Raw genomic sequence first — 12,351 nt, forward strand, 5'->3', positions numbered from 1 at the left:
AAGGGCTATGGAGACGGGGACAGAATGTGGGAACCAAAAGCCCATCTGGACAATTTCTGTTTGCAAATTAAGAATCCCTCAGCTCCTAGGAAGCTTAGAGGCATAGATTCAAACCTTTTTAATTCCCTTTTTCAACCTATGCCCAAAAATCTAACTACTACCTCTGGTACTTGGAGTCGAGCCTTAGAAGGGGGGTAGTGTTACAATACACAATTTTCAGACTTACACCTTCTTTCTCCGCTTCAACCTTCTTTCTTAGTATTCACACACTCGTGCCATGCGGCACTTTCCTTTTTGTTCAAACTCCATTTTCTCGTGCTGCACTGCTTTCCCTTATTTTTAGATACAACTCTCTCATGCAGTGGAGCTGGTTACACGGGCTGTGCCCCATGACATCATCAGCTACTTCTTTCATCAACTGTATAGTACATAAGTACAAACACCCTGTATTAGTATATAAACCCCAATAGATCCAGGAGACTCCTCAGCGAGTCCTCCTGTTGTATACCCACAACTAACTTGGTCCTATCATAAGGGATTGATTTATCCACTCCTCCTTCCTCCTCTTCTCTTGTCACTGTGTGCACCAGAGTATTCAAACTTTGGTTGTAACATCTGTAGGTTGTCAGGGTAATCCCGGTGTGCTCACAGTGTTCATCGACAGAAAAGATGTGGTGAACAATTAGTGCATGAACATCTGACTTGCTGTAAGTACTCTTATTCACAACTTTATGACATCCTTGGGACTTTGCCTCCTTGGTGGAATCTGAAAACAGTGCAGCCTGATGCTCTTCATGCACATTCAGGTAGTCAACAAGCCTCTGAGTCCTAACTGGCTCTTTCTCCCACTGAACATGCCTCAGCCACATGTGTTGCATCTGCGGATTCCGATGTGATGCCGGGGCGTCTCTTTTTCCTTAAGGTGCTCTTAAGGAGCACCTTAAGTGAACCTTCAGGACAGCGCCAAGCGAGCTTTGAGGACCATTACAATATATCTTGAGGCGCCTTTTGCGAAAAGGCGCGCACCCGAACGGGCTCGAAGATAATTGGATTGATAAATTTACAGTGATAGGATATGCTGAATGGAGACACGTGTATGTAAAAGGGGAGTCGGATAAATAAGATTTACACTACTCTAGGACCGAGACACGAAGACTTTATCGAAGTAACGCACCATACCTTCTGCTCCATGTACGATAGCCCCCGCCACACCATCCGGTCTCACCACCACGACTCTCGTCTCGTCTCCTACCAGGTAATGCTTATATGCATACCCCTCCTTGTCTTCCAAAACAATGTCAGCCGCAGCAGAGTCTGTTTGGGTAGATGACCCAGCAGGTAACACGATGACGGAGCGCAAAACGCTCTGCTCGTAGCGGCGAAGCTCAGAAATAATGCGAGCAGCCTTGGAAGCGTCCGAAGTAAAGACAAGGACCGTATGAAGGTGCGGACGGAAAATATCAAAAAGCCGCACGTTCCCGGCACCCTTCACATCCAACAAACCAGGTGCATCCGGTGCGCGATCACCAGCCTGCAGCGATCCGTCCCGGATGAGCCCGTACGCATCTACAGGCCTAGCATCGGATGGCGGTACTACTTCGTCGAGGACGATCGGGCTGCTGCGGTAATTCACACCGAGCATGTATAGCCTCTCATTGCGCTCAAACGCCTCTTCTGCGTTCGAGCTGTTCGCAGTAGTGGACTTGTTGAACAGGGCGGTAGCGATGTTGATCATCTCGGCGATAACGGGGAGGCGCTCGCCGGTGTAGGAGTCGAGGAGAGAGTCTGGAGAGAGGCCTTTTTGGACGAGTGATATTTTCCAAGCGAGGTTGAACTGCAGTGTTTGATGAGATACATCTGGTGCAAGGTAAGTTGGTAATGCTTACGGCGTCCTGGACACTTGAGTTGAGTCCCTGGCCACCAGCAGGGCTATGGACACTGGATAAATGTCAGAAAATTACATTTACGATAAAGAAAGATGGCACGAACTGTGCAGCATCTGCAGCAACGAGGTTATATTAACAGCCAAGCTCGCTATACAGGATCATACAACTTACCTCCTGATACGAAAACCCTGCCTTCTCCAAACTTGTTCACCATTCGGGTATTAGCCCTAGAATAAACAGCGATCAGGAACATGATATATATGGAGTGCAGATCCAATACAAACCGGAATTCAGAAACCCAGATCAGCTCCTCGAAGGTGAGATTAGTTGGGACAATCGAGGCAATATGTTTGTAGACGTCCGCGCTTGATTTCACTATTGAAAAGTTAACAGCCGACCCAAACATAGAAAATTGATAACCGTCGAGGCCGACTTCCTCTGTGGGTCGCAAGACAAGGCTGAAACAGTCCATTATTATTGGCTTGGTGTCTACAATATCAGAAACCTAGTGAATACGCACAGATTGGTTTTCATTTCGCCAAAAAGATGCCAGTGCTGGCGTCCAATGCTCAAATCAAATATCAGGACAAATAAATATAGCACAAACCTCATGGTCAAGGCCTTTTAAACGAATGTCTCCAGTGATCAATCGCAAGTCGTCCTTGGTTTCTCCAAGGAATGTCAATCCAAGTTGTTTGCGGACGACGCCTGCAAATCAAATGTAAATATAGGCTTGATACAAAGTCGTAAGGAGACACGTACTTTTCGCCCCATCAGCTCCGATCAGCCATGTCGCTTTGATCGTCTCTTGTATTTCTTCGCCATCTCGTTTCTTCACTACATGTGCGACCACATGATCGGGGAACTGTTCGAATGAGCGGAGCTCCGTGCCAGTTTCTACAAAGCACGACAGCTTCTCGAGATGTGCGCGCAAGATCCCTTCGAGAGTTTGCTGTCCTAGCATACAAGGGTTGAACTACAGATCGTGTTTTTCATTAGAGCTGAAGGTGATTACATAGAGACGTACGCACATAAGGAAAAGCAGGCGTTGGATCTTGGTACGGTGTCATGGAAAACGTCTTGAGGGGTTCGACAGTGCCAGGTTTGTAGGTGCGCATTGACGGCAATGGCTTCGCTCTCTGGTCGACTTCGGGGACATCGAGGAAATGAAACAATTCCAGCGAGCGGGGCTAAGAAGAAAAGTTGTGGGTGAGAATGCGCACTAGATTGTGATTGATTGTAAACATACGAATAATCCGGCACCTCGTTGCCCAAGACGATATTTATCCTCTTTCTCGATGATGCGGATAGATATGCCATTTTGGAGCAGGGTGAGAGCTGCGACTAGCGCTGAAGGACCAGCACCGGCCTTTAAATAAAAAGTTTAGGGTAAAAGCTTATACGAAGATCAACACTCACGATGAGGACAGGGACCGAATCTGCTGCAGTCATTATTGTTGATGGTATGAATCAAGCAAGTGCGATATTTGATGAACTCAGGAAAACGATGTGTTTGTCGGATGATAATGGAGAGCTTTTATACAAAAAGTGTGTCGCCATGATATTTTACAAGGAAAGTGCATTCGAGGGTAGTACTACGGCCGATGACTCGAGTCAGCTTCCGAGGTTCGAAGCTTGCACCACATACGCGTCGTCTTCGGCAGACCGCTCGCTTGTGACCACTTGAAATTGGGATTTCTGAACGACTGCTGATGAATTTTACATCCAAGGCTGACGTGTCTGCAATGCGGCATTGCTGAGCTGGTCAGTTTCCGATCTTCATCGCGACCTGGGCCCTAACATCGGACATATGACAATCATGATTGATCTTGCTTCTGCCACAGAGTATCGACGTGTCTGGCGTTTGTCATATTGCACGAAGAAGCAGAATATGACATATCCAAGTTTTTGTGCGCTCTGCAAGGGTCATGTCTGTGAAACTGAACCAGTGAACGATTATTGAGCAAGATCAGCGATGGTCTGACGCGTAGCTCGTAACGCGTGACGTGTCTGTTGTCATGTGACTAAAATCTGCTTTTTCAGAACTTTTGGAGGGTGAAATGGTTTGCAGGATGTCTGCTTTAATTGTGGTCCACAGTGTCCCATTATCCTGCATACGCGCTTCACGCATCCATACATCAGCTGTACTATCGTCACCTGCGAAAAAAAGACCACGTAGGGGCGGAAAGCCAGTTCGAGAGCTTCCAAAACCATCCCGTCTTGCTTTCGTACGAGATGGCGTCCCCCACGAAGGTCTCCAGCCCCGTAAACCAGGATTTGGAGAGCGAAAGGTACGTCCGGAACGCCCACCCACAAGCCACAAGCCCTTTCCTCCCGCCGTCCCTGAACCCGAGACAAAACACTGGGCCATTCGCGCCCATTCAGAGCGTGTAGACAAGCGTGCTGCAGCGGTGCGACAGCGTGCTAGGATAGAGAACCCCCTTCAAGACGAATTTGATCTGTCGAGCAAGACGGAAGATTCGCGAGGATTACCTCAGACGTTCAACTCGCCGCCGCTCATGGAAGGTCTGCTCGCCTCACTGAGAGAATATCTTCCCTCTGCTGCTCGTCCGACACCTATCCAGGCGTTGTCACTCAAACATCTTTTCGAACAAAGAGATATCTCAAAGCCTTGGCGACAGTTTCTACTTGCATCTGAAACAGGCTCAGGGAAGTCGATAGCATATCTTTTGCCTATGCTTCAAGACCTCAAACAATCAGAAGCACATCTTTCGTCCTCCGTATCACAAGGCACAGGGTCTCAACCTCAGCGGGCCATCAATCCTCGCGCGCTTGTCCTAGCTCCTACTCACGAACTCTCACGTCAACTCTCCTCCTTCGCTAAATCCCTCCTACACAACATCAAACTACGTGTTCTCTGTGCCTCGCGCGCTAATATTCCTAGCATACGCAAGAGAAGCAGTACAGCTTCAAAAATGTCGGAAGAATTTGCTGAGATGGGCTCAGGGACAGAGCTTGATATGCGCAGGGGCGTAAAAGCCCATCCCGTCGATGTTCTTGTCAGTACACCGGCCAAGGCTCTAGAGATGGCCAGAGGAAAAGGCTGGGACTGGGAGGAAAGGGAGCGCAAGAGAAGATTAGATGATGAGAAGAATGCTATGAAAGAAGAAGTCACGGATCCACAGCAGCCTCTGCGCAAATTCTGGGTAGATGAACCCGAGATGAGCCTTGCCAATATCGAATGGGTCGTAGTTGACGAAGCCGACGTGCTATTTGGTATGCACAATTAAATAGCTGATTCATGGCGGTCTTATACTTATCTTTCTTTAGACCCCGATTTCCAGGAGTCGACACGGATGCTTCTGGCAGATATCAGTGCTGCTCGGGGATACCCTGTCAACTTCTCCCCAGAGATGCCCCTTCTTACGTCTACAGCCCCCAAGAACGAGCCTGCTCCAAAACCGGCTGCCGTTGACTACCCATTTAACTTCCTCCTTACCTCAGCGACCATTCCTTCCTCTCTTTCATCCTATATTGAAACCCACCACCCCCTCCTTACGCGTCTCGCTTCTCCCAACCTTCATCGCCTACCGAGCACGCTGAAAACAGAGCACGCTAACTGGACAGGCGGAAACCGTAATGCAGATATCGAACGACGCATTCGTCGTGTCTGGGCAGAGGACGCACTTGCTTCCGCAAAAGCCGGGCGCGCAGCAGAGTTGTCAAAGATCTTGGTGTTCTGTAACAGAAGAAGTAAAGTCGAAGACCTCAGTTCGTACTTGGAGGAAAAGAAGATCAAGAACGTGGCATTGTCAAGCACAGCTGGGGACCGTAAAAGAGGTTCTAATCATCACCTTGACGGTTTCCTCCGCAAGAAGTCCGAATCGACTCCCTCACTCGAAGCAGGCCCTGCACCCTCAGGATCACATAACCCGAAGGAGACGGCACACGTCATGATCACCACTTCACTTCTCTCGCGAGGCCTTGACTTCTCTCCATCTATCCGACATGTCTTCATTGTTGACGAACCTAGAAACATGATCGACTTCCTACACCGCGCTGGACGATCTGGAAGGGCTGGCGAGCAGGGCAAAGTCGTGGTCTTTGGAAAGCAAAAAGGAAGAGGCTCAGGCAGAACAGTAGATGTCAAGAAAAGAGTTGGGGCATTGGTTGCGTGAGCTGATCACGGTACGTCAAAAAGGGGTACAACATGCAAAAATATAATAGATACATCGACAACAAAACACAATAATAATGAGAACAAAAAAAAAACACGATACAGTAGAGTCAGAAACACATGTCGAAAACGCGAAAGCATATACCGGTTTACACTATTTACCCTGGAATGTTTGCATTAATGTTCTTATTCCACCAAACTTATGTTTCGTAGGTGGACGAGTGGGTCCTCCACTAGGGGGTGGCTGCCACCCATCGCTAGTCGAGAACCCCATCCTCGTCAGTTTATTGGCGCTCATGATATGTTTCGCTTGATCATTTCCTCTTCTTCTGGACGGTATATGAGCACTCAGCGACACTTGCACAGGAGCGGTCGCCACTCGAGATAGCGGCACATGCATAATCGGTCCTTCTGTTTCAAGTGGGCTCGACTCCGGGTCTGGAGTGCGGGAACGGGGCGCGAGGAAAGCATTCCCTGATGAAAAGACCTGACCAGTAGGTCGATCCATTGAGTGAAGTTCATCCGAGGCGGAACGACTTGGGCGCCTCAGACCAGGTACAACAATTAAGCGTGACGCGGTTTCGCTGGATGAATCTGAAAAATCATACAAATTAACAAAACAGTAAACGTAGAACCATAATGTCTAAGCTTACCACTTCCACTGCTGCCCCGAGAACCAACACGTAATTTTCCAGCCGACTGACTTCTAGACATCGCTCTAGCAGAATGACCTCTGACAAACTGCGTCGAGTCGTAACCACTCGTAGGGGTGCGGCCTGCAGAAAACTGATCTATACTGGGACTAGGTATAGAGAGCGACGTCTTTGCATCTTCTTGCTCCTTGAGCCGCCGTTCGATAGCCAGACTTTCACCGTACGCCAAAAGCTTACTACTAAGTAGCGTCCGACCAGCACCTTTAGGCTTTGGAACATCAGCAACAAAATCGTCCATGCTTAATATCGACTGCTGAGTACGTTGTACGAGTTCTTCGGCCTGTGCATGCGAAGAGATGGATTGAATGTCAATTTCAAGGGGAGACTTGACCTGTCGCCCAGGAGACATTGGTGGTTTCGGAGAACGGGGACTATCAGGCCCTAGACGTCCCAAGCTATTCGAGGCGATGTAAGGACTAGAAAGAGTCAAATATGGTGTATTGGGCGTAGTCACGCTCCCACCATTGCTAGTCCACGTCGCACTGCTACCACTAGACTGAGGGTTATAACTATCTGTGCTCGTGCTACTTACAGACTCTCCTCGCAGCCTATTTTCGCGCTGCCTGGGAGATTCGTGGGGAGGATGCGTGGCGGTAATGTCATCACTGGGAGGTGGCTCATTTATGTTGAAAGGGAAATCGGAATTATGCACGTGAAGGGGTTTCGAGGATTGAAAGAGGGGTGGAGATAAAGATGCAGAGATTTTTCGTCCTCGCGGCTCCTTTGGTCTTTGGGAGTCAGTTTGACGGTTAATGGGTACACCAAAATCTTCTGCATCATCGTCCGCATCGTCATCGGCCATGCCCACTATAATTGGAGGCGCTGAATTTGGAGGTTGTGGGTCAAGCATGATAGAATGTTCTTCGATGGGAGTAGGTGCTATTCCAAACCGATCTTCTGCAGCTTCCAAGGTATTCGACCGATATCTTGTTTCCAATGTCTGATTAGTCCCAACGTAGCGCGAACCCGGACTTCTCGTTCTGCCCGAGAGCGAAGAAGTACTCGACGAAGGGTCAAAGCGAATAATGCGTGAAGAGCTCTGTGGCGTAGATGCCTGACCTTGCGACTGACCAGATGATGAAGAACGATTGTGGAGCCGCAAGATCCCTGGTCTTATAGGAGGACTAGCAGCCTCGGATTGTAAGTCCTCATTGGGCGTCATGGATGCCCTACTGCCTCCTGATGCAGAGCGGTTCCTCGACTGCTGGCCCGGGTAAAGCTCCATAGCGATCGGCAGATGACTCCGCGCACTAGAATTACTGCCTATCCTGCGTCTATGCTGTTCAATTGATGGAAAATCTTTAGGAGAGGACGATAATGGCGCCGTAATACTCCTGGGTGATACAGGCAAGGGAATCGAACCAGATGCAGGAGATGGTGTAGGAAGAGGTATGGAAGAGGCGGATGAGTTATGCTCTGAAGTGACGCTTGAACTTGAGCCATCAGCATTAGATTTCTTAAACAGGCTCAGCAATGATAATTTGGAATTGAGTTTGCGAATGGGTGGTGCGGACTCCGCGCCAGTCCCTGCAGATCTTGGCCGACTGACACGAGTGTGCAAGGACGAAGTAGATGGCCGCCGAAGACTTTCGTCGAATACATGAGGAAAGGAGGGTCGTCGGGGAGACGAGGAGTCTTCAGGAAAAGATGGAGAGGCGTTATGCAAGGCATATTGCTCAAGCGAACTCGAGTGGGCGTGATTTGAGGAGAAATCTTCTGACAAAGATATTTGCATTGGGAGAGGGTTTATTTCGGGATCTGGAGTTCCCGAGGGCCTGAGGACATTGAGAGCGTGGTCGATTGAGCGCTTAAGATGGAGTCGCTTGCGTATTGAGGTCTCGATGCATTCCATTGCGCCACTCGAAGAACTCCTACCCCTAAATTGCTGCGCCTCACCACTAGCGGGCGATTCGCCTCGTTCTCTGAGACTCCTTTCCTGATTTGCCAACCATTCCTGTAAAACGTCCGCACATTCCACCCAACCGTTTTGCCGTGCAAGCGTCTGTGGAGTAACCCCGTGTTTGTCGGGCTGATCTGCGTGTGCGCCGTTGAGGAGTAGAGTGCGGATGACCATAGAATGGCCGTTTGCAGCTGCGAAATGTAGCGGTGTTGAGCCGGATGTGCCAACTATGGGCGCTGCGGTGTCTCGATTACGATCAGAATATCGTCTTGGAAGCCTGATGGTCACAATTAGGAAATAGGAGGACAATGAGAAATTCAGAGTGGGCAGATAAGGATAGGATCAAGCCTACCTGGGCGCATTGACATCGGCACCTTGTTCTATGAGAAGTCTGACAACAAAGTCATTGCCGCCCGAGCATGCAGCATGTAGAGGAAGAACGCCGTCGAGGACTGAGTTGACTGGTTGGCCATGAGAAAGGGCGTATTTGACGAGACCAACGTTGCCTGTCGCGGCGGCGGCGTGTAAACCGAGATGGGGGACTAGAATGATGAAACCAAAGTGCTTAGGACGATGTGTAAACAATAGGATGCGATGACATACATTCTGTGGTGACATTGTACTTTGCTTCTGCGCGATGTATACGCGAGTGAGTAGGCATTTTATAAACCTGATTTTTGGTAAACCAGGTGGGCTTTCGAAGAGTGAAAGCAAGAAAGGCAAGGACACGAAAAGGCAGCCGAAGGAGATAACGGATGGATGAAAAGTGTAGCGCTGAGGCGGTGGATGGGTGATAGAACACAGCAGATTATGCAAACAAGAGAGAAGCGACAGAGCCCATTAGGAACAAGGAAATGAACAGGGAAAAGCAGTGTTGATGCTGATGGTGGTTACTTTCGAAGAGCCAGTGTCGCCTCAGACGACGACAAAGCCCAAGGACGCCCGCCACAGACGCTCGCCATTACCTAACCTGCCTTATCCGTACCGCTCTTTTGTTGGTACCCCTGGTGGCTATCCATGCATAATTATCCTTTCGCATCTCAAATAGCTTCAACCATTCAGAAAATTAATTTTAACCGGTCATTAACACCCAGAGCACACTATGCAACCATCCAACAGCAATCAATCATACGGGTCGTCATTCATTCAAAAAAACAATCATCCTCAGCGTGGACCCCTGACCGTGCGAGCCCTTCCCAGCCGTCATCATCGACCAGCCAACATCCATCTCCATCAGCCCTGCTTTCTTGTCCACAGAACAAGGCTCCTCTCGCTTAGATCAAACTATGATCTATCATATCATCACCGTCAATATCACCCTCGCACTGATGCGTTCCGTTCTGTCGAAAAGGACATCGTCCTGTGAAGATTAGCAGGCGTCACTCCCGCGTGAAGATGCCGAATATCTGGAGTATGCGAGTGAGACGTTCGCGGCGTACCAGCCACAGTCGATGGCGGCAAAGGCACGCCAGCACCTGTCAGTCGAGAAGCAGTCGACCGCACAGACCCTGGCGTGCGATAGTAAGGGTCCCCCGAGGCTTTCACCATATTGATCTTCCGTGCAGGAGGTGTCGTCAGTGAACTGGATATGCTGGAAGACACCGATTCATCTTCAGAGTCAGCGTACTTGGCAGAACGAGGAGGTATAACAGCAGGATGATCGCTTGACCCCGATGCAAATACATCATTGTAACCCCCAGGCATGGGTACAGTGGCCGTACTTCCAGTATATTTGCCATTTGATGGTAATCGATGATGGTGTGACCCAATCGTCGATGGTGGCAGTGGTACTCCCGCGGCAGTGTACGCTGTATCACCACCGCGCGAATATGGGGAAACAGGTGGTCCCGAGGGAACGAATCCCAACGGTAGCCCTCCTTCTGGCAGACTCATTGGAATTGTACTAGATGTCGCAGGTAGGGGAACCTTAGAAGGCGTCGTTGGACCTGCGGACGTAGAAGGTAGGGGTATAGGACGATTAGCATCCGCTGGGCTGAGCAAACTCGAATGAGGAGTCGTATCCTGGGAATTGTTAGATGCTGGTCGAGACTATGATAAGATGTACATAAGTTGATTGTTCAAACAGCGCTGGAAATGAAAAGGTACCGCACCGGGGGCACGACAGTTATGTGAACCGAACCGTTCGATACGACACTGGCACGATGGGCTCTTTGATCAGATGCTCTTTTGGCATTTTGCTTACGAGTAGATGGAAGCGAATCAGATGGTGACCTTGGCCGCTGATAGATATCTTGCCTCGCTCTGTTTTCTAGTCCACGTGTATCAAGTGCGGCCCTGGTAGGCACTGGTATATGGAAAGCGCCGTGCTAAAATAAAGCATCAGTATAGGTCCTCCGGTCACTGGAATAGCACAACCAATGACACTCACATCGACCGTGTGCTGTTCCGGGTCGGTAATGATACTACCGTTTATCACCTGACTGGGTGTTCCCTGCGCACTAACCACTTCCGGGATAACACTCAAGCCACTTGCCCTGCTTCCTCGTGAGGCAGGGGTATACTCTGGCGCGCTGAGAAGTTCTAATTCTGAAGTTCGGCTAGAGTTCACAGAATCATTCGATGACCTGCGACGAACGCGGGGCGGACGACGAGGGGTGCCCGAAGCGTACCCATCACTGAAAACCTCTTCCTGGGGCCTCGGCGGTGGTACCATGAGAACGCTTTCCATGGGCAGAGGGGGCAGAGGGGGCGTTGGCGTAGTCGTCGAAACCGGTGAGCGAGCATCCGGCGTTGGTGGTGGGCGTGACAGCTCGTGAGGAGCAGGGAGATGTATCCGTAAGCTATGATCTGCCTCTGGTATCCAACCATCAGTAACAAGATCGACTGAGCTACGATGAGGAGAGAACGCAGAACTGCGCGTAGGAGGTGGGCGTTCATCTGCAGAAGACGACGCCCCAGGAGCCAAGCCACTTGACTCAAGAGATGAATCACGGTAGCGTTGCGTACCTCTACCTCTACCCCGAATTTCGGGTGAAGGACCCCGACTATCTATGTATTCTTCCACTTCAATGTCTTCATGCTGAAGAATCTTGTCCAAAACTCGATCTGCACTTGTTCGGCCTTGGGCATAACCCTTCGAGCGACCATGCAGATAACCGATATCTTTGCCCATCTCAAGACCCTCCTGCATACCCATCTTCCGACCCTCCTCACGCGCCAAGTTGAGCCTCTTCTCCTCAGTCAATTTCCGTGTTTTGCTCCGCGCTTTAGCAGCATCCTCCTCAGCTTCGCGCCTCCTCCCCTCGACCGCATCCAAGACCGTCTGAGCCCTAAAAATCTCCTTCTGTGCATTCTCCAGCGCAATCTTGTACAACTCAAGCTCTCCCTTTACACGTGTGCAGTCCTGCTGCGCTACTATTCTAGCGTCGTTGGCGTCCTTGAAGCGGGCCGTCGCTTCGAGGGCTTTGCGTTCAGCATCGTCTGCACGTCTTCTTTCGCTGTGAAGCTGGTCTGTCGCGTTGTACAACATCCGCTGGAGTTCTTTTGTCTGAGATTCTTCGAGTAACAAGAGGCGTGCCAGCTCCCGACTTGAGGTCGCTGTGGCATCGCGTTCGCGAGCTTTGGAACGACGGACCGAAGACCTGACGGAGGCCTTATCCAAAGGGCCATCTAACGGACTCTCTAGCGGGCTATCCGCTAGATCTGAATCGTGGGCAGCCTTTGGTAAAGGCGGAGGACTAGAGGGTGAGTCAG

The 12,351-nt window shown here is 50.0% G+C and overlaps 5 protein-coding genes across 5 annotated transcripts; 1 reads left to right on the forward strand and 4 right to left on the reverse strand.

Moving 5' to 3' along the window:
- Positions 1–1,135: 1,135 nt before the first annotated feature.
- SERLADRAFT_436915 (uncharacterized protein) lies at positions 1,136–3,338 on the reverse strand (the record flags this gene model as incomplete). The annotated part of the gene is made up of 11 exons (XM_007317212.1): positions 1,136–1,834; positions 1,887–1,938; positions 1,990–1,999; positions 2,058–2,113; positions 2,171–2,344; positions 2,407–2,441; positions 2,494–2,594; positions 2,649–2,862; positions 2,918–3,076; positions 3,136–3,255; positions 3,306–3,338. The coding sequence occupies 11 exons, from the start codon at positions 3,336–3,338 to the stop codon at positions 1,136–1,138; spliced, it is 1,653 nt and encodes a 550-aa protein (XP_007317274.1).
- A 139-nt stretch (positions 3,339–3,477) lies between these two features.
- On the reverse strand, positions 3,478–3,904 carry SERLADRAFT_464864 (uncharacterized protein; the record flags this gene model as incomplete). Its single annotated transcript, XM_007317213.1, has 1 exon — positions 3,478–3,904. The coding sequence occupies one exon, from the start codon at positions 3,638–3,640 to the stop codon at positions 3,482–3,484; it is 159 nt and encodes a 52-aa protein (XP_007317275.1).
- Positions 3,905–4,255: 351 nt separating this feature from the next.
- Positions 4,256–6,619, forward strand: SERLADRAFT_360991 (uncharacterized protein; the record flags this gene model as incomplete). The annotated part of the gene is made up of 2 exons (XM_007317214.1): positions 4,256–5,123; positions 5,178–6,619. 2 exons carry the CDS (start codon positions 4,406–4,408, stop codon positions 6,023–6,025), a joined length of 1,566 nt encoding a protein of 521 aa, XP_007317276.1.
- Positions 6,620–9,683: 3,064 nt separating this feature from the next.
- Positions 9,684–10,876, reverse strand: SERLADRAFT_464869 (uncharacterized protein; the record flags this gene model as incomplete). Its single annotated transcript, XM_007317215.1, has 2 exons — positions 9,684–10,686; positions 10,749–10,876. One exon carries the CDS (start codon positions 10,528–10,530, stop codon positions 9,952–9,954), a length of 579 nt encoding a protein of 192 aa, XP_007317277.1.
- Positions 10,877–11,532: 656 nt separating this feature from the next.
- Positions 11,533–11,830, reverse strand: SERLADRAFT_386605 (uncharacterized protein; the record flags this gene model as incomplete). Its single annotated transcript, XM_007317216.1, has 1 exon — positions 11,533–11,830. A coding segment is annotated over one exon (182 nt), but the record flags the coding sequence as incomplete, so codon positions are not given.
- Positions 11,831–12,351: the final 521 nt, after the last annotated feature.

This window comes from Serpula lacrymans (genome assembly GCF_000218685.1).
Source record: "Serpula lacrymans var. lacrymans S7.9 unplaced genomic scaffold SERLAscaffold_6, whole genome shotgun sequence".
NCBI classification, from domain to species: Eukaryota; Fungi; Basidiomycota; class Agaricomycetes; order Boletales; family Serpulaceae; genus Serpula; species Serpula lacrymans.